The sequence below is a fragment of the Nycticebus coucang genome, chromosome 4 (genome assembly GCF_027406575.1).
Source record: "Nycticebus coucang isolate mNycCou1 chromosome 4, mNycCou1.pri, whole genome shotgun sequence".
Lineage (NCBI taxonomy): Eukaryota > Metazoa > Chordata > Mammalia > Primates > Lorisidae > Nycticebus > Nycticebus coucang.
This window is the reverse complement of record NC_069783.1, coordinates 133045124-133062343: the sequence shown is the minus strand read 5'-3', so window position 1 is coordinate 133062343 and position 17220 is coordinate 133045124. Positions and strand designations below refer to the sequence as shown.

The 17220-nt window shown below is 54.1% G+C and overlaps 1 protein-coding gene across 1 annotated transcript; it reads left to right on the top strand.

Moving 5' to 3' along the window:
* Window positions 1-7970: 7970 nt before the first annotated feature.
* On the top strand, window positions 7971-13286 carry RIMBP3B (RIMS binding protein 3B). Its single transcript, XM_053589509.1, has one exon. It carries the CDS (start codon window positions 7971-7973, stop codon window positions 12885-12887), a length of 4917 nt encoding a protein of 1638 aa, XP_053445484.1. The 3' UTR covers window positions 12888-13286.
* The last annotated feature ends 3934 nt before the right edge of the window (window positions 13287-17220 follow it).

Here is a 17220-nt window from a genome sequence, read left to right as displayed (position 1 = left end):
AAATGATCCTCCCACCTCAGCCTCCCAAGTCACTGGGATGACAGGCACATACCACCACACCTGGCTCCCCCATCCTCCTTCCTATCTTCTTTCCTCCTCACTTCCTCCGTTCTTCCCCTCCGCTCTTCCCTCCACTCCATTCTTCATGCTCAATAAGACATTAATGACACATTGCCTGGGGCCTGCCATGCCCTGAACAGATTGGACCCTCTAGAAACATCTGATGGGGGGCAGCACCTGTGGCTCAGTCGGTAAGGCGCCGGCCCCATATACCGAGGGTGGCGGGTTCAAACCCGGCCCCAGCGAACTGCAACAAAAAAAATAGCCGGGCGTTGTGGTGAGCACCTGTAGTCCCAGCTACTTGGGAGGCTGAGGCAAGAGAATCGCTTAAGCCCAGGAGTTGGAGGTTGCTGTGAGCTGTGTGATGCCACGGCACTCTACCTAGGGCCATAAAGTGAAACTCTGTCTCTACAAAAAATAAATAAATAAATAAAAAGAAACATCTGATGGGGACATGTGCAGTGCCTCATGCCTATAATCCCAGCACTTGGGAGGCCAAGGTGGGTGGATTGCCTACGCTCACAGGTTCAAGACTAGCCTGAGCCAGAGCGAGATCCCCGTCTCTAAAAAATAGCTGGGTGTTGTAATGAGCGCCTATGGTCCCAGCTACTTGGGAGGCTGAGGCAAGAGAATCACTTAAGCCCAGGAGTTGGAGGTTGCTGTGAGCTATGATGCCACAGCAGTCTGCCAAGAGTGACCAAAAAGAAAGAAAGAAAGAAAGAAACTTCTGATGAAGGACTGTCCTCCAACCTAGAGCTCTGATCAAATGATAGTAGATATGATCACTGCCACCGGTGTCAGCGGGCAGGTGGGCAAAGCTTTGTGTTTCAGGCTGTCAAAGAGGAGGGTGACGGAAATACAGCCAGAGGGGGGAGAAATAGAGGTGCCAGAAGGTGGAAAATACGGCTCGGCGCCTGTAGCTCAAGCAGCGAGGGCACCGGCCACATACACCAGAGCTGGCGGTTCAAGTCCAGCCCAGGCTTGCTAAACAGCAATGACAACTACAACCAAAAAATGGCTGGACGTTGTGGTGGGCACCTGTAGTCCCAGCTGCTTGGGAGGCTGAGGCAAGAGAATCACTTAAGCCCAGGAGTTGGAGGTTGCTATGAGCTGTGATTCCAGGGCACTCTACCCAGGGTGACAGCTTGAGGCTCTGTCTCAAAAAAAAAGGAAAAAGAAGGTGGAAAATAGTCTGTCCTGGTGACAGTGAGGATCTGGGGAACAATGATGTGCTAACAGCATCAGGGTCCTTGGAAAGCAGTAGTCTTATTTATTTGAGACAGTCTCACTTTGTCACCACAACGCCCAACTGTTTTTTTTTTTGGTTGCAGTTTGGCTGGGGCCAGGTTTGAACCCACCACCCTCAGTATATGAGGCCGGCGCCCTACTCACTGAGCCACAGGCACCGCCAGTAGTAGCCACTTTTCTGAGGGGTTGGGGAGTACAGGAACACCCAGGCTGCCAGAGCTGGCAGGTGAGGCTTTGCAAGTACTAGTTCAAAGCCCAAACTTGGATCACACAGGACACAAATCCCTGCATGGAGCAGCACCTATGGCTTAAGGTGCTGGGGGTGGCAGGTTCGAACCCAGCCCCGGCCAAAACTGCAAAAAAAAAAAAAAATCCCTGCATGACACTGGGCAGTTTCTCCATCTGGAGAGGCTAGTGCCAGCCTCCCTGGCTGTGGTGAGGATTCAGGGACTAGGTATGTAAAGTGAAGTTCTGGAAGGGCCTGACCACTTACAGAGGTACATGTGCCAGGGAGCTGGAGGGACCAGCCCAGCAGGCCCCAGGCAGAGGGCTGGAATCTGGTATACATGCTGCCACTCCCTGCCCAGGCTTCAGGGTTAAAGAAGTGGGGGCAGAAGGCCAGGCGCTGTGGCTCACACTTGTAATCCCAGCACTTGGGAGGGCGAGATGAGTGGATTGCCTGAGCTCACAGATTCAAGACTAGCCTGAGCCACAGCAAGACCTCATCTCTAAAAATAGCTGCGCATTGTGGAGGGCACCTGTAGTCCCAGCTACTTGGGAGGCTGAAGCAAGAGAATTAATTACTTGAGCCCAAGAGTTTGAGGTGGTTGTGAACTATGATGCCACAGCACTCTACCAAGGGTGACAAAGTGAGACTCCATCTCAAAAAAAGAAAAAAAAAGAAGTGGAGGCAGAGAGCAGCATAGTCCTTCTCCAGGGATCCAGCCCCGTCCAGGAAGGGTCAGTGCTAAAGGGGTGGAAAGGACTTGGTTGGGGTCCAACTGGCTGACCTCCCACTCTCCCTTCTGGTGCCCCCAGATGAGGACGTTCTGGATGGCAGGTATCAGTGCAGAGGGATGTGGGCCTGCACTGGGGGGGGGGGGGTATGGGTGAGAGCTGGTGCAGACACCCAAACTGCAGGGGACTGGGGGCTTTGCTGCTCCCCATCCCTCTGCCTAAAATCCCTTCTCAGCTCCTCAAGGTAGCCTTCGCTCTCTCCCCTCCAGCTCTCAGTTCATTTCCTTGTTTCCTTCTCTAGGAAACCTGCTCTGATGGGCTCTTCTCCCCTACTTGCCCAGGCTCCAATTTTGCTATGTTCCTTTGTAATTTTGTTTTTTTTTTGTGTGTGTGTGTGGTTTTTGGCCGGGGCTGGGTTTGAACCCGCCACCTCCGGCATATGGGACTGGCGCCCTACTCCTTGAGCCACAGGCGCCGCCCTCCTTTGTAATTTTGTATTTAGCCTCTGCGTTCTTTCCTTAGTCTGTCAACCCCGTGAGGATAGAGGCCACATCTGGACTGTCTCCTTCTGTCTTCTGCAGTCACGTACTTATTGGGCACCTACCACCTATCACGTACTGCTCTAGACATGGAGATAGCACAGGACAAACAGCAAACACCTTGACACAAAAATAAGGGACCTGGAATGAAAAGCAGGAGCTACTGTGGCCACAAGGGATGGGACGTTTAAAGCTAGCCTGTGGGCCCGTAGGATGGAGCTAGTGCCCTCCTCTGAGGCCAGGCAAGTTCTGCAAAGTTTGAGGTTTCAGTGGCAGAATACGAAAGGAGCCAGGCCAGGGGAGGGATGTGACCCAGATCACCTAGGATCCCAAACCTGTGATCCAAAGGTCTTAAACAGGGGCCATGGGGACAGGCAATGTGGAATATAGGGCTAGTAACATGGGGCCAACTGAGATTCGGCGTGGGGACGTCGCCTTCTCTCAGGATCAGCAGAGTTGTGAAGTGTTGGGGGGTATAGATGTACACAGTAGACAGAAGCACCTCCTTCAAATGTGATAAACAGGCCAAGCACCGTGGTTCACACCTGTAATCCCAGCACTCTGGGAGGCTGAGGGAGGTGGATCACTTGAGCTCAGGAGTTTTAGACCAGCCTGAGCAAGAGTAGGCCCCTGTCTCTACTAAAAATAGAAAAATTAGCCAGGTGTTGTGGCAGGTGCTTGCAGTTCCAGCTACAGGTAAGGCTGAGGTAAGTGAAGCTCTTCTTTTGTTGTTTTGTTTGTTTTTGAGACAAAGTTTCACTTTGTCACCCTTGGTAGAGTGCTGTGGCATCATAGCTCACAGCAACCTCAAACTCTTGCCTCAGCTTTCCAAGTAGCTGGGACTACAGGTGCCTGCCACAACACCCGGCTATTTTTTTGAGATGGGGGATCTTGCTCTTGCTCAGGTTGGTCTCGAACCCATGAGCTCAGGGCAAATTCACCTGCCTTGGCCTCCCAAGTGCTGGGATTATAGCTGTGAGCCACTGTGCTCGGCAGTAAGTGGAACTCTTGAGCCCAAGCTTTTGAGATTGCTATGAACTATGACCCCCAAGACAAAAGAGTGAGACTCTGTCTCAAAAACAAAAAAACAAATATGATAGGCTAGGTCAGTGGTTCACAACTGTAATCCTAGCAGTCTAGGAGGCTGAGGCAGGTGGATAACTTGAGCTCATGAGTTTGCTCATGAGACCAGCTTAAGCAAAAGCAAGACCCTGTCTCTATTAAAAAATAGAAAAACTGGGCGGCGCCTGTGGCTCAGTGAGTAGGGCGCCGGCCCCATATGCCGAGGGTGGCGGGTTCGGACCCAGCCCCAGCCAAACTGCAACAGAAAAATAGCCGGGCGTTGTGGCGGGCGCCTGTAGTCCCAGCTGCTCGGGAGGCTGAGGCAAGAGAATCACGTAAGCCCAAGAGTTAGAGGTTGCTGTGAGCTGTGACGCCACAGCACTCTACCGAGGGCGGTACAGTGAGACTCTGTCTCTACAAAAAAAAAAAAAAAAATAGAAAAACTGAGGCAGGAGGATAGCTTGAGCCCAGGAGTTGGAGGTTGTTGTGAGCTATGATGCCATGGCACTCTACCCAGGGCAACAGCTTGAGATTGTCTCAAAAAAAGAAAAAAAACACCAAATATGATAAATGATGCTAATGAGTATATCTGTCCACTGAAGCCAGTAGGGGCAGTGTCTGTTCTTTACCTCTGAGCATAGCTGACCCCCAGCCCTATAGGATTTTTTTTTTTTTTTATTTTTGGCCAGGGCTAGGTTTGAACCCACCACCTCTGGCATATGGGACCGGCGCCCTACTCCTTGAGCCACAGGCACCGCCCGCCCTATAGGATTTTTAAGGAACTCGGAAGCCCAGAGGATTCCAGTTTGAAAACCACCCAGGTGGGGCTTCACCTGTGGCTCAAGGAGTAGGGTGCCGGTCCCATATGCTGGAGGTGGTGGGTTCAAACCCAGCCCTGGCCAAAAATCACAAAAAAAAAAAAAAAAGAAAACCACCCATGTAATTTGTTTCATTTTGTAGATGAGAAAGCTAGACCTGGGGGAGACAGCAACATGATGAGCTAATTCTGGGACTCTTGCCCCCTCGCCTGCAACTTTTTCTCATGTCTTGGGCACCAGCAATGTGCCAGCTCTCATCTCTCATACAGGGACACAGTGGGAACAAGGAAGGTACAGCTCCTTCTATCTCTGAATTCAGAGTCACTAGGGGTGATAGGCAGGTCACTGAACAATCACTACACAGCACAGTGAGAACGGGGATGGCAGAAGCCCAGCCCAGCAAAGCCCTGTATTGCTCACTTAACCGTATTCTAGAATGCCTTCCGCATGCTATGGGGGTGCCAGCACAGGCAGCTACTGGATGGTGACTATGGGGTTCCCAGAGACTCATGATACTAGTGTCCTCCTTCTTGGTGACACTTGACCTTACAGTTTAGTGCCCACTTGAAGCTACAGCAAGGCATCCAGGCTGTAGAGTCTCACACACCATCCTGAAGGGACAACCCAGCTCTGCCACAGTTACCCATGTGCTCTGGCAGGCCACCTGTTCAAGACTCTGTAAGACAGGGCCATGATGGGAGTCCATGAAGACAGCCCTCCCCACAGTTACCATATCCAGGAGCACCAGTTCAAGGCTTAAGTGGCACCTATCTGCCCACTGCCATACCACATCCACCTCACCTCTCAAAAAGATCATCTGAGCCAGGCCCAATGGCACGTACCTACAGTCCCAGACACTCAGGGGGCCAAGGCAGGAAACTGCTTTAGCCCAGGAGTGCAAATCCAACCTGGGCAAAAAAACAAGACTTCTCTCTAAAATAAATAAGAACATGTGGAGCCATGATTTCCAGTGTTTTTGCTGCACATTCCTGCCCAAAGGCATTTCCTATGAGTTGAGGGAAGCCTGGTTTAAAACACTTCAGTATAGGGCAGCGCCTGTGGTTCAGTGAGTAGAATGCCAGCCCCATATACTGAGGGTGGCAGGTTCAAACCCGGCCCCAGCCAAACTGCAATAAAAAAATAGCTGGGCATTGTGGAGGCACCTGTAGTCCCAGCTAACTTGGGAGGCTGAGGCAAGAGAATCTCTAGAGCCCAAGAGCTGGAGGTTGCTGTAAGCTGTGATGCCATGGCACTCTACCCAGGGAAAGAAGGTGAGACTCTGTCTCTAAAAAAACAAAAAAAACCACTTGAGTATAAGCTTGGCGGCCATAGCTCAGTGGTTAGGGCACTGGCCACATGCACCAGGGCTGACGCATTCAATTCCGGCCTGGGCCTGCTGAACAACAAAAAAAAATGGCCAGGTGTTGTGGCAGGCGCCTATAGTCCCAGCTACTAGGGAGGCTGAAACAAGAGAATCGCTTGAGGTTCGGCGCCTGCAGCTCAGCAGCTAGGGTGCCTGCCACATACACCAGGGTTGGCAGGTTCGAATCCGGCCCGGGTCTGCCAAACAACAATGACAACTACAACAAAAAAATAGCCAGGTGTTGTGGTGGGTGCATGTAGCCCCAGCTACTAGGGAGGCTGAGGCAAGAGAATCGCTTAAGCTGGAGTTTGAGGTTGCTGTGAGCTGTGACACTATGGCACTCTACCAAGGGCAACATAGTGAGACTCTGCCTCAAAAAAGAGAGAGAGAATCACCTGAGCCCAAGAGTTTGACAAAGGTTGCTGTGAGCTATGACACCACAGAACTCTATCAAGGGCAACATAGTGAGGCTCTGTCTCAAAAAAACCCCCAAACAGGTGAATATAGTGCAAAGGGTGGAACCAGAGGCCGTATGCGGAGTGAATAGCAACTGTGGGAGGTCTTTAGCAGACACCACTGACTGAGAAGCAAAGGGGCCTCTAATGTGACCTAAATATCAAGGTCTGGATGCAGATGGTCAGGTACCATGTCCATCCATCCCCCATGACCCACTTTGTGCCGGGGGCAGGAAGGGCAGGGAGGGGCTGGTTTGAAACAGGGCTCCTGAGCTCCAAAGCCACACGGGTATTTAGTCAGAGACAAGTCGTGTGCTTGTGTGTGTGCATGTGCATGTGTCTGTGTGTTCTGCAGCTGGAAACCCAGCTGACATTTCTGCTGTCCTCTGACCCTCACTCTGGGCTCAGTCTGAGGTCTCTGCCCGGGGCCCCAATGAGCAGCCCAGACCCGGAGGCTCCAGCTTCTGCTGCCGGGTGGGTAAGCAGGCCAGGTTGGGATTCCCCCTTGCGTTTTTCCTGCCTGTCTGGCCCTGAGTCCCTCTGCCACCTTGCTGGGGAGGGACTTTTCACTTACACCTCCTCTGAACCCACTCTACATCAATGTGTATCAGACACATCCTTTCCCCAAAAGGATTGGAAGACAAGTGGGGTGATTAGAGCTGTTTTAAGGTCTGTAGGATCCCAGGGAGCCCAAGTCTAGCAAAGTTTACACATATTCTTTTCTATTTCTCAGCCACCGAAGCCAAACACACCACCTGAACCCATGGCAGAGCCTGGCCAGGTGTGCCCACACCCCAGCATGGCCTGAACCACAAACCCAGCATTTTTTCCTGGACCTAATGCAGCAGCCTGGGCTTTCCTGGGGCACCTTGGCCTGGAAGGGATTGCACCGAGCCTGGGAGGGTGTCTGAAGTGGGTCACATGGGAGCCTGTCAGGAGCAGGAAAAATTTGGGTTAGAAAGAGCTCCGGGCGGGTGGCGCCTGTGGCTCAGTCGGTAAGGCGCCGGCCCCATATACCAAGGGTGGCGGGTTCAAACCCGGCCCCGGCTGAACTGCAACCAAAAAATAGCTGGGCGTTGTGGCGGGCGCCTGTAGTTCCAGCTACTTGGGAAGCTGAGGCAAGAGAATCGCTTAAGCCCAGGCGTTGGAGGTTGCTGTGAGCTGTGTGATGCCACTCTACCGAGGGCCATAAAGTGAGACTCTGTCTCTACAAAAAAAAAACAAAAAAGAAAGAGCTCCGGGCATTCCAGGAAAGATATGCGCCAGACAGAGAGGCGCGTGGTGCAGACACCCGTGCCAGGAGGTGGAGGAACATGCCCAGAGGCGGAAGGGGCGCGCGGAGACCCCCCCACACCTGGGGGGCGCCGGAAGGGGCGCGCGGGGCCGTTGGCCGCGGCCGGGGGCGGCGGCCGTTGGCAAACTGCGGCCTGCCAAGCGAGGTCAGGTGTCTGGCTGGGCTGCGGCCACAATGACCAAGGACTCCCCCAATCCGTCGGGCGGTGGCCGTGCGTCGCTCAAGAAACCGAGCAGCCCAGGTCAGACAGCGGCGATGCTGGAGGAGCAAAGGCGGGAGCTGGAGAAGCTGCGGGCGGAGCTGGAGGCGGAGCGGGCGCGCGGGCGGGCCGAACGGCGGCGCTTCGCGGCCCAGGCGCGCCAGCTGCGGGAGGGGGCCGAGCGAGAGCGGCAGCAGCTGGCTGACCATCTGCGCTCCAAGTGGGAGGCACAGCGCAGTCGGGAGCTGCGGCAGCTGCAGGAGGAGGTGCAGCGGGAGCGTGAGGCTGAGATCCGTCAGCTGCTGCGCTGGAAGGAGGCCGAGATGCGGCAGCTGCAGCAGTTGCTGCACCGCGAGCGCGACGGCGTGGTACGCCAGGCCCGGGAGCTGCAGCGCCAGCTGGCAGAGGAGCTAGTGAACCGCGGCTACTGCTGCCGCACGGGGGCGCCCGAAATCTCCGCGGCGCGGTGTCGCTGTCGCCTGCAGGAGGTGCTGGCGCAGCTGCGCTGGGAAACCGACGGCGAGCAGGCCGCGCGCATCCGCCACCTGCAGGCGGCGCTGGACGTGGAGCGCCAGCTCTTCCTCAAGTACATTCTAGAGCACTTCCGCTGGCACCCCGCTTTGTCCGGACCCGCCGACGCCCCGCCCTCCGGAGAGCGGCTCCTCAAGATCTCGAGTGGCACTCCTCACGCCCCGAAGCCCGCCTGTCACCTCGAATCTCTCGACAGCCTGAGTGCCGGCGTCCGTGTCCGTTCCCGCTCCCTCGACTTGATGTCTTCCGTGTGCTGCAGCTCCCCAAACGGCCTGCTCTCCACGCGTGCCAGCTCCCTTGACTCCTTGGCACCAGAGCGTTCCCACTCTGTCGACAGCACCCTAAGTCGCCCCAAGGCTTCCGTACACAATGAAGTGTCATCCAAAACCTCCATTCTTGGCTCCCCTGTTCCCACCTCGCGGCCGCCACCGCCCCAGCCACCACCATCATCTCCACCCGGGAAACCTAGTGACCCGCGGGGAGGAGAAGGCCCTAACAGTCAGCCCTGCGAAGCCCTGAGCCTCTCGTCCTCTGGCCTGGACTACCACGAGCTGGTGAAACAGAACTCAGAGCTGGCCGAGGCATTGCGGGTGCTGGTGCGTCGCTGCTCTAACCTGCACGAAGAGAACCTGCAGCTGCGGCGTGCAGGCTTCCGCGACCACGCAGACGAGAAGGTAAAGCGGCTCAAGGTGAAGCACGCAGAACTGGCAGGCCTCGCGCGGCGCCTGGAGGACCGGGCCCGCATGCTTCAGGAGACAAACCTCCGGGCGGTGAGCGCACCTGTGCCCTGCGAGAGTCGCTCTATCCTGGAGCTTTGCCAGGCCTTTGCCCACCAGCGGGCCCAGGACTTGTCTGAGCAGGCGAGCGCGCTGCTCACCAAGGACAAGCAGATCGAAGAGCTGAGGCAGGAGTGCCACCTGCTGCAGGCGCGCGTCGCCTCTGGCATCGGCAGAAACCTTCACTCTGAAGAGGGCTCCCCCTCCGCCCAGTGGCTCAAAGTCAGCGACTTAGACCGGTTGCAGCGCGAGTCCCAGCGGGAAGTGCTGCGCCTGCAGAGGCAATTGACCCTTCGGCAGGGCTGCGCCCGGGCAGAGGAAGGAGGCCAGAGCGCTCCCTGCGAGGAGGCGCGTCGCCAAGTGCAGGCTCTGGAGCGCGAGCTGGGAGCGCGGCAGCGCGAGTGCCAGGAGCTGGGCGCGCAGGCGGCGGCGGCGCAGCGGCGCGGCGATGAGGCAGAGGCGCAGCTGCAAGTGGCGTTGCGCAAGGGCGCCTGGCTGGCGGAGGAGACTGGGCGGCTCCAAGCCCAGGCCAACTGGGTGCAGAAGGTGGAAGCTGAGAACAGCGACGTGCGGGGGCAGTTGGGCCGTGCGTGTCAGGAGCGCGACGCCGCCGGCCTGTTGGCTGAGCAACTGCTCCAGCAGGCAGCCAGTGGACAGGACAGGCAGCAGCAGCTGGAGCACGACCTCCAGAAAGCTCTGTGTGACCTCCAAGCTGCCCGGAAGGAGATACAGGCACTTCAGTGTCAGCCCAGCCACCCTGCAGAACAGCCGGGGGAAGCCACCCAAGCCCTGGAGACCCAAACCAGGAATAGCAGAAGGCCCAAGTTCCAGCCAGGACCTGAAGATCATACACTGTCACAGCCCAGCAGAGACCAACATGAGAAAAGGGAAGCCTCCCCAGATGTGAACCCCGCTGCCCTTGGGGAGCCAACAAGTGCCCCTCATGTGCCAGACAGAGTCATTGCAAGCCCACCTCTGGAATCCAGGCCTCAGGCCAAGAAAACCAGCTCCCAGTCAAACTCCTCCTCTGAGGTGGAGTCCGCGTGGGCCACTGTGCCATCCTGCACTACTCTGGACGTGGACACAGCCAGTGAAGTGGATGATCTAGAGCCTGACAGCATGTCCCTGCCCTCAGAAGTGGGAGGCTCAGATGCTCCTGCTGCCCCCAAGCTCAAGATTTTCCTGGCTCAATATAACTACAACCCATTTGAGGGGCCCAATGAGCACCCTGAGGGTGAGCTACCCCTCACAGCTGGGGACTATGTATATATCTTTGGGGACATGGATGAGGATGGCTTCTACGAGGGGGAACTTGAGGATGGCCGGCGGGGTCTGGTGCCCTCCAACTTGGTGGAGCAGGTTCCAGACAACATCATCCCAGGCTACCTGCCTCCCAAGTCCCCTGACCTTGGTCACCCTCCACTCCCAACTGGGCAGGGCAAAGCTGCAAAGGAAGACAGCTTATTACCTGGGGAAGCCCAGGGAGTGGTGGGCAGAGGGACAAGCCAGATGGAAAGGATGGGCTCCATAGCAGAGGTAGCCACAGACATCTTGCATACAAAGACAGAAGCCTACCAGCTGGGCTTGCCACACAGCACCCAGGAACAGGGCTTCTCCAGACCCTTCCTAGGGGCCAATGGGTTGCTCTGTGTGGCCCCCATGCGACTACAGCTGCACAGCGTCACAGCCACATCAGCCAAGATCAACTGGGTCTACAGCAGTAGCAGCCACCCCCACGTGGTGTACCTCGATGACCAAGAGCATGCCCTGACCCCCGCGGGTGTGAGCTGCTACACCTTCCATGGCCTACGTCCTGGCACGCAGTACCATACCCGGGTGGAAGTGCAGCTGCCCTGGGACCTGCTGCAAGTGCACTGGGAAACAGTGTCCTCCACCATCACTTTTGACACACCTTTGGCAGGACCTCCCGACCCTCCTCTGGACGTCCTGGTGGAGCGACACACCTTGCCAGGCTTCCTGGTGGTCAGCTGGCTCCCCGTGACAATTGACTCAGCTGGGTCCTCCAATGGAGTCCAGGTCACTGGCTACGCTGTGTACGCTGATGGGTTAAAGGTGTCGGAGGTGGCTGATGCCACCGCTGGGAGCACCCTGTTGGCATTTTCTCAGCTGCAGGTGCCCCTGATGTGCCAGAATGTCTCAGTGAGAACCATGTCACTCTGTGGTGAGTCCCTGGATTCAGTGCCAGCTCAGATCCCTGAGGACTGCTTCCCCTGTCACCAATCACTGGAGACCCCTCCCTTTAGCTACACTTGTGGCAACCCAGCCAGCTGCAGAGTCACTTTCCCCATCTGCCCTCAGAAGCTGGCACTGGCTCCTCTGAGTGCCAAGGCCAGCCCCTACACCCCTGGAAGCTATGGGGAGTCCCAGGCCAAGTTCCTAGAAGCATTCCGTGAAGAATCCCTGAGGAGGCAGTCTCTAATGTCCAACCTTAGCTCAGAAGGACAATGTCCCAGTTCAGGGGCTGGCATCCAAGCCCAGGGGCTCATAGAGGCCCGAGAGAGCTGCAAAAAAGATCTGCTCTTTCAAAAAGGTCACCAGAATCACAGGCCACCGTTGCTCAATGCCCAGCCTCGAGGGAGAGAAAACTGCTATAGGCACATGGGCACCAGAAAAAGCCTTGCTCCGGGATTCATCCATCTGTCTTCTGAGTGTGGGCCCTGGAAAGAACCATGTCAGGAAAAGCCTGCCCTGGAGAAGGCCTTTAGGCAAAAGCAGGATACCCAGGTGTTCACACCTCCCCAGCTGGGCACCAGCCAGCGATATGCATCTGACTTCTGTAACATTTTGGAGGAAGAGGCAGTGTGTTTGGATCTGTGGCCTCCAGAGGAGCAAGAGCAGAGGAAGGAGCTCAGGCCCCAGAGCAGGCGAGGACAGGCGGTGGGGAGCAAGCGAGAGTGCCAACTCTACGAACTCAGCTTGGCGCCGTGTCCAGCTCCCTCCAGCCAAGTCATTATGATGTCCAGGGCTGGCCCCCTCCAGTCGGGGGTGGGGGCTGAGCCTCCAGCCAGGGTCTTCATGGCCCTTTTTGATTATAACCCCCTGATGATGTCTGCCGACACCGAGGGTGTGCAGGAAGAGCTGGCCTTCCAGAAAGGGCAGTTGCTGAGAGTGTGGGGCTCTCGGGACCCCCGTGGTTTCTACCATGGCGAGTGCAATGGGCAAGTGGGCACCATCCCTGGACACCTCGTGGCCGAGGTGGAGGAGGGCATGGAGTGGACTGAAGAGAGGTGGCATTTGTGGGCACAAGGGCACCAGCCCTCTGTGGCCCACCTCGAGGACTCGGGGGGGCTCATCAGCCCCCAGGGCTCCTCCCCCATTCCCCAAGGAAACACCAGGAGGCCCCCACTGTGGACTCCAAAGACCATGATGGCGGCTCTGGACTATGATCCCAGGGCTGGGGGAGCAGGGGCCCGAGCAAAGGGCAAGCTGGCGGTGAAGGCGGGGGATGTGGTCACGGTCTACGGGCCTGTGGATGACAAGGGATTCTATTATGGAGAGTCAGGTGGCCACAGGGGCCTGGTTCCAGCCTATTTGCTGGATCACATGTCCCTCCATGGAGAGTGAACAAGGCTCCCTGAAGATGTAGTGGCCTCTGGCTGCCCACACCCTGCCAGAGAAGCAAGTATGTGGACCCTCACACCAACACCCCTCCTATCCCTTGTAAGCAGCATTTGTTCCGAGTGCTTTGTCAGACCGATGCCAGTCCCCAAGCATCCCCTAGCCTCTGAAAGCAGCAGGGTTTACATGTGAGTTGAATTGATCCCAAACAAAACAAAGTAAGCCAATCCCTGAGAGTTTGACAAGGCTGTTTAGGAGTTGTCAATGACTGTGATAGGTATTTGGAGATGTGCCTTTTTCTGCGGCCAATGTGTGTTTCTTTAGGAGTTAAATGTTATTCATTCATTGCCTTGTGTGAAAGTCTCAAGAAAAGTCTGCATCTTAAAAAAAGCAATCAGAATGTTATTTTTCTATCTTATGTTCAGACCCTCATTAAATGTTCATAGAAAAAAGAAAGAATATTTTAGAAGTTAAAAACATAACCAAGGGAAACACGAGCATGCCTCTTCCTCTCTTTTCTGTCCGTTGGGTCTGCAAGGGCTATAGAAATGCCTTCCTGGCCAGGGAGGGAGGGCACGCCCTTACTCTTTGGGTTGGGCCTAGCTCAGCATCTGCTATCTGGCTGCAGAGGGTCCCGCCAAGAGCCAGGACCAAGAAGAAGGGGCGCAAGGGCTAGGGTGGCCAGACCTTCCCTGAGGACATCCCTGCACAGAGGCTATGTTGCTGTTGGTGGGTAGAGTCAGTGTCTCCCAGCTGGGAGTCCCACTCCAGATGGCTTTAGTAGCTGACCCTTTTGCTGAAGCACCCTTGGAGGGCTTTTCCTTGTTTGCCCTGTTTTGCAAAATCCCTTGAGGCTCAGAGCCACCCCTTCCGTGGCCTTTCCAGGCTCCCTCTCCAGGGTGGAGGTGAGGGGTATTCTTTACCCTTCTCTGTTTCTGTCCGATGCCTCTTTGTTTCCCCGTGTCCTACAATGTTGTCGGAAGAAGGATACTGCCTCCCCAGGTGTAGCCAGAAATGACCAGAGCACGCCAGGGCAGAAAGGTTGAAGCCAACAGCTGGTTTTGTGGCAAGTTGGCGAAATGGGGCCAAAAGTTTCCACCACGCTGTCCCTGGGAAGCTAAAGGTGGGGACGGGGAAGGGCTGTCTCAACCTGAACTTATTGCTGCCTTATCCTGAAAGAACACATGAGCCCCGGGGGGAGTGGCAACATGCACACGCAACTTACTGCTTGTGAGCTGCACGCTGCAGGCCCCAGCAAGGGAAGAAAGTCCACTGTGTTCCTCACTGATCAAGGGCCACTGGCATCCCCCCTCAGGTTCAAGATGACCCATTTATACAATGGGAAAGGCTCAGACAGGTTCTGCAGCTTGACTGGAGAGAGAAGCCAGGCCAGCTCACCATCGCGCTTCGTCTCCAGCCCTTGCTGGCGGCCACTACCTCTCTTCCTCTCAGGCCTAGTGTTGATCAAGCTGAGAACATCAGCTTGCAAAGGTGTTCTAAAAACATTGCAGCAGAACAGGCCAGGCATGGTGGCTTTCACACTAGGAATCCCAGCACTTTGGGAGGCTGAGGTAGGAGGATTGCTTGAGGCCAGGAGTTTGAGATCAATCTGGGCAACATAGAGAGACCCTGTCTCCACAAAAAATTTCAGAATGTAGCCAAGTATGGTGGTGCACAGCTGGGTGTCCCAGCTACTGCATAGGCCAAGACAGGGGGATTGCTTGAGCCCAGGAGTTCAAAGTTATAGTGAGCTGTGATCACTCCACTGCACTCCAGACTGGGTGACAGAGTGACGCCCTATCTCAAGAAGAAAAAAAAATTGTGATATTGTGGTAAATTGCCGTTTAAATAAAATTTGCCGTTGAAACCATAAGCACTTTTTTAAAATTTCAGATTACTATGAGGGTACAAACGATTAGATTACAATGTTTGCATTTGTTAGGTAAGGTCCCTGTTGTGTCCCCCAGAATATGTGCCACATCCCCTTACCTTGTGCCCATTAGGTGTGAGCACAGCCATCACCCTCCCTCTCCTTCCTCCCCTATACCCCTCCCCCTAACTTGAATTAAATTCAGTTTTTCTCTTCTGTGGGCCTATATTAGTTTGTCTGGCTTCATATTAGTATTGAGTACATTGGATACATGCTTTTCTATTTTTGTGATATTAAACTAAAGAGAATGTTCTCCAATGTTAAGAATGTTAACTTCTATCCAGGGTGATGTTTTGTTTTTTTTTCTGAGACAGAGTCTCACTCTGTCACCCTGGGCAGAAGGCAGTGGTGTGATCATAGCTCACAACAACCTCAAACTCCTGGGCTCAAATGATCCTTCTGCCTCAGCCTCCTGAGTAGCTGGGACTACGGGTGCCCACCACCACGATGGCCAGGTTTTTCTATATTTAATGAAGGAGGGATCTCACTCTTGCTCAGGCTAATCTAGAAATTCTGAGCTCAATCAGTTCTTCTGCCTTGGCTTACCAAAGTGCTAGGGTTATAGGCCTGACCCGTGTGCCTGGCCCATAACCATTTTTATTTGGACAGTTCTGTAGTGTTAAGTATATTCACATCGTTGTGCAACAAAACATCTTTCACTTTGTAAAACTGGAACTCTGTATCCCAGATTAAACACTAATCCTCCCTTCTGCTATCTCCTGACCTCCAAACACCAATCTACCTTTTGGCTGTATGAATTTGATCACTTTGGTTACCTCATATGCATGGAATCACACTAGTGATTTTGCCCCTAGTTAGCAGTTTATTTTAAAAGTCACCACCAGGCTCAGCACCTGTAGCTCAGCGGCTAGGGTGCCAGCCACATACACTGAGGCTGGTGGGTTCAAATCCAGCCTGGGCCTGCCAAACAACCATAACAACTACAACAAAAAAATATCTGGGCATTGTGGCGGGCACCTGTAGTCCAGCTACTTGGGAGGCTGAGGCAAGAGAATTGCTTAAGGCCAAGAGTTTGAGGTTGCTGTGAGCTGTGACACCGTGGCACTCTTCCAAGGGTGACAAAGTAAGACTCTGTCTCAAAAAAAATAAAATAAAATAAAATAAAATAAAAATCACACACACACACCCCCTTTGGCCAGGCCCAGCGGCTCAGGCCTGTAATCCTAGCAGTCTGGGAGGCTAAGGCAGGTGGATTGCCTGAGCTCAGGAGTTCAAACCTGAGCAAGCACTCTACTGAGGGCGACAAAGTAAGACTCTGTCTCAAAAATAAATAAATAAATAAAAATCACCACCCCAGTTTATCAGTTTCTTCTTTGTTCATCATTTTCCTTAACAGAAGAAATTACAAAAAGAAAAAAAATAGGGGGGCATAGGCTGGGCACAGTGGCTCATGCATGTAATCCTAGCATTCTGGGAGGTCAAGGCCAGTGGATTGCTTGAACTCAGGAGTTGAATACCAGCCTGAGGAAGAGTGAGACCCTGTCCCTACTAAACATAGAAAAACTAGTGGGAGTTGTGGTGGGCACCTATAGGCCCAGCTACTAGGGAGACTGAGACAAGAGGATCTCTTGAGGGGCTCCTGTAGCTCAGTGGTTAGGGCACTGGCCACACGGGGCTAATGGGTTCGAACCCGGTCCAGGCCTGCTAAACAAAGAAACAAACAAAAATAGCCGGGCATTGTGGCAAGTGCCTGTAGTCCCAGCTACTAGGGAGGCTGAGGCAAGAGAATCTCTTGAGCCCAAGAGTTTGAGGTTGCTATGAGCTAGGATCATGCCATGACACTCTACCCAGGGCAACAGAGTAAGACTCTGTCTAAAAAAAAAAATCCACAAAATATTGGGGGCATACGTTATCTTTGCAGGCTGACACATTTGCAGAGGAGTGATGAATAATGATTCAAAACCTCCTAGTTTAACTTCTGAATCAGGCAAAGAATAAATGGCAATTGAAGAACAATTTTTTACAGCAATATTATAATTAAAAAATTTAACTATTAAAGTGCAGTGGTGGTAATTAAGTTCACAATAGAACAGCCTGGCCTGAAACCAGGCAAACTAAAATCACTGACTGCTTAAAAACTGGAAAACTCAGGTGGGCACAGTGGCTCACACTTGCAACGCTAACACTCTGGGAGGCCAAGGTGGGTGGGTTATGAGCTGAGGAGTTCAAGACCAGCCTGAGCATGACCAAGATCCCATCTCTACTAAAAATAGAAAAACTCCCCGGGAATTGTGGTAGGCTCCTATAGTCCAAGCTACTTGGGAGGCTAAGGCAAGAGGATTGCCTGAACCCAGGAGTTTGAGGTTGCTGTGAGCTATGATGACACCGCAGCACTCTAGCCTAGTTGACAGTGACACTGTTTCAATAAATTAAAAAAAAAAGTGGGGG

Coding starts and splice junctions, on each gene's coding strand:
- RIMBP3B (XM_053589509.1), top strand. CDS start 7,971: ATGACCAAGGACTCCCCCAATCCGTCGGGCGGTGGCCGTGCGTCGCTC.